We start from the raw sequence: 773 nt of genomic DNA, 5'->3' as shown, positions 1-773 counted from the left end.
AGTAGTACATGCCGAAGTTGTTAACGATGACGGGGACGGGCATGGCGATGGTGAGGACCCCCGCCAAGGCGCAAAGAGCCCCCACCAACATCCCCGACCACGTCATGGGGTACATATCCCCGTACCCCAACGTCGTCATGGTAACCACCGCCCACCAAAACCCGATGGGGATGTTCTTAAAATAAGTATGGCGGCTCCCCGTGACGTCATCGGGGTCGGCGCCGATGCGTTCGGCGTAATAGATCATGGTGGCGAAGATCAAGACCCCCAAGGCCAAGAAGATGACCAAGAGGAGGAACTCGTTGGTGCTGGCGCGGAGGGTGTGGCCCAAAACGCGCAAGCCGACGAAATGCCGCGTCAACTTGAAGATGCGGAGGATGCGGACGAAGCGGACGACGCGTAAGAAACCCAAAACGTCTTTGGCGGCTTTGGAGGAGAGGCCGCGGAGCCCCACCTCGAGGTAAAAAGGTAAAATGGCGACGAAATCGATGATGTTTAAGCTGCTTTTGACGAAATCTCGTTTATCCGGGCAAAAACTGACCCTCATGAGGAATTCGAAGGTGAACCAGACGACGCAGGTGCCCTCCACGTAGGTGAGGAAGGGTTCGGTCTCCACCTCGACGGCCACTTGCGTCCCCGTGCCGTTGCCCGTTGGCACCGTCTCCGTCTTGTTGATGACGCGGTTGAAGGCTTCGTGGGTCTCCAGGCAGAAGGTGGTGATGGAGATGAGGATGAAGAAGAGGGAGGCGAAGGCCACGTACTGGAAGATTGAA

The 773-nt window shown here is 57.3% G+C and overlaps 1 protein-coding gene across 1 annotated transcript; it reads right to left on the bottom strand.

Annotated features, from left to right (window-relative positions):
• Positions 1–4: 4 nt before the first annotated feature.
• LOC104130045 (potassium voltage-gated channel subfamily C member 1-like) lies at positions 5–769 on the bottom strand (the record flags this gene model as incomplete). The annotated part of the gene is made up of 1 exon (XM_035898502.1): positions 5–769. A coding segment is annotated over one exon (765 nt), but the record flags the coding sequence as incomplete, so codon positions are not given.
• Positions 770–773: the final 4 nt, after the last annotated feature.

The sequence above is a fragment of the Egretta garzetta genome, unplaced genomic scaffold (genome assembly GCF_000687185.1).
Source record: "Egretta garzetta isolate BGI_Z169 unplaced genomic scaffold, ASM68718v1 Scaffold2817, whole genome shotgun sequence".
Taxonomy (NCBI): domain Eukaryota; kingdom Metazoa; phylum Chordata; class Aves; order Pelecaniformes; family Ardeidae; genus Egretta; species Egretta garzetta.
The sequence above is the reverse complement of the archived record's forward strand: the minus strand, read 5'-3'. Positions and strand labels throughout refer to the sequence as shown.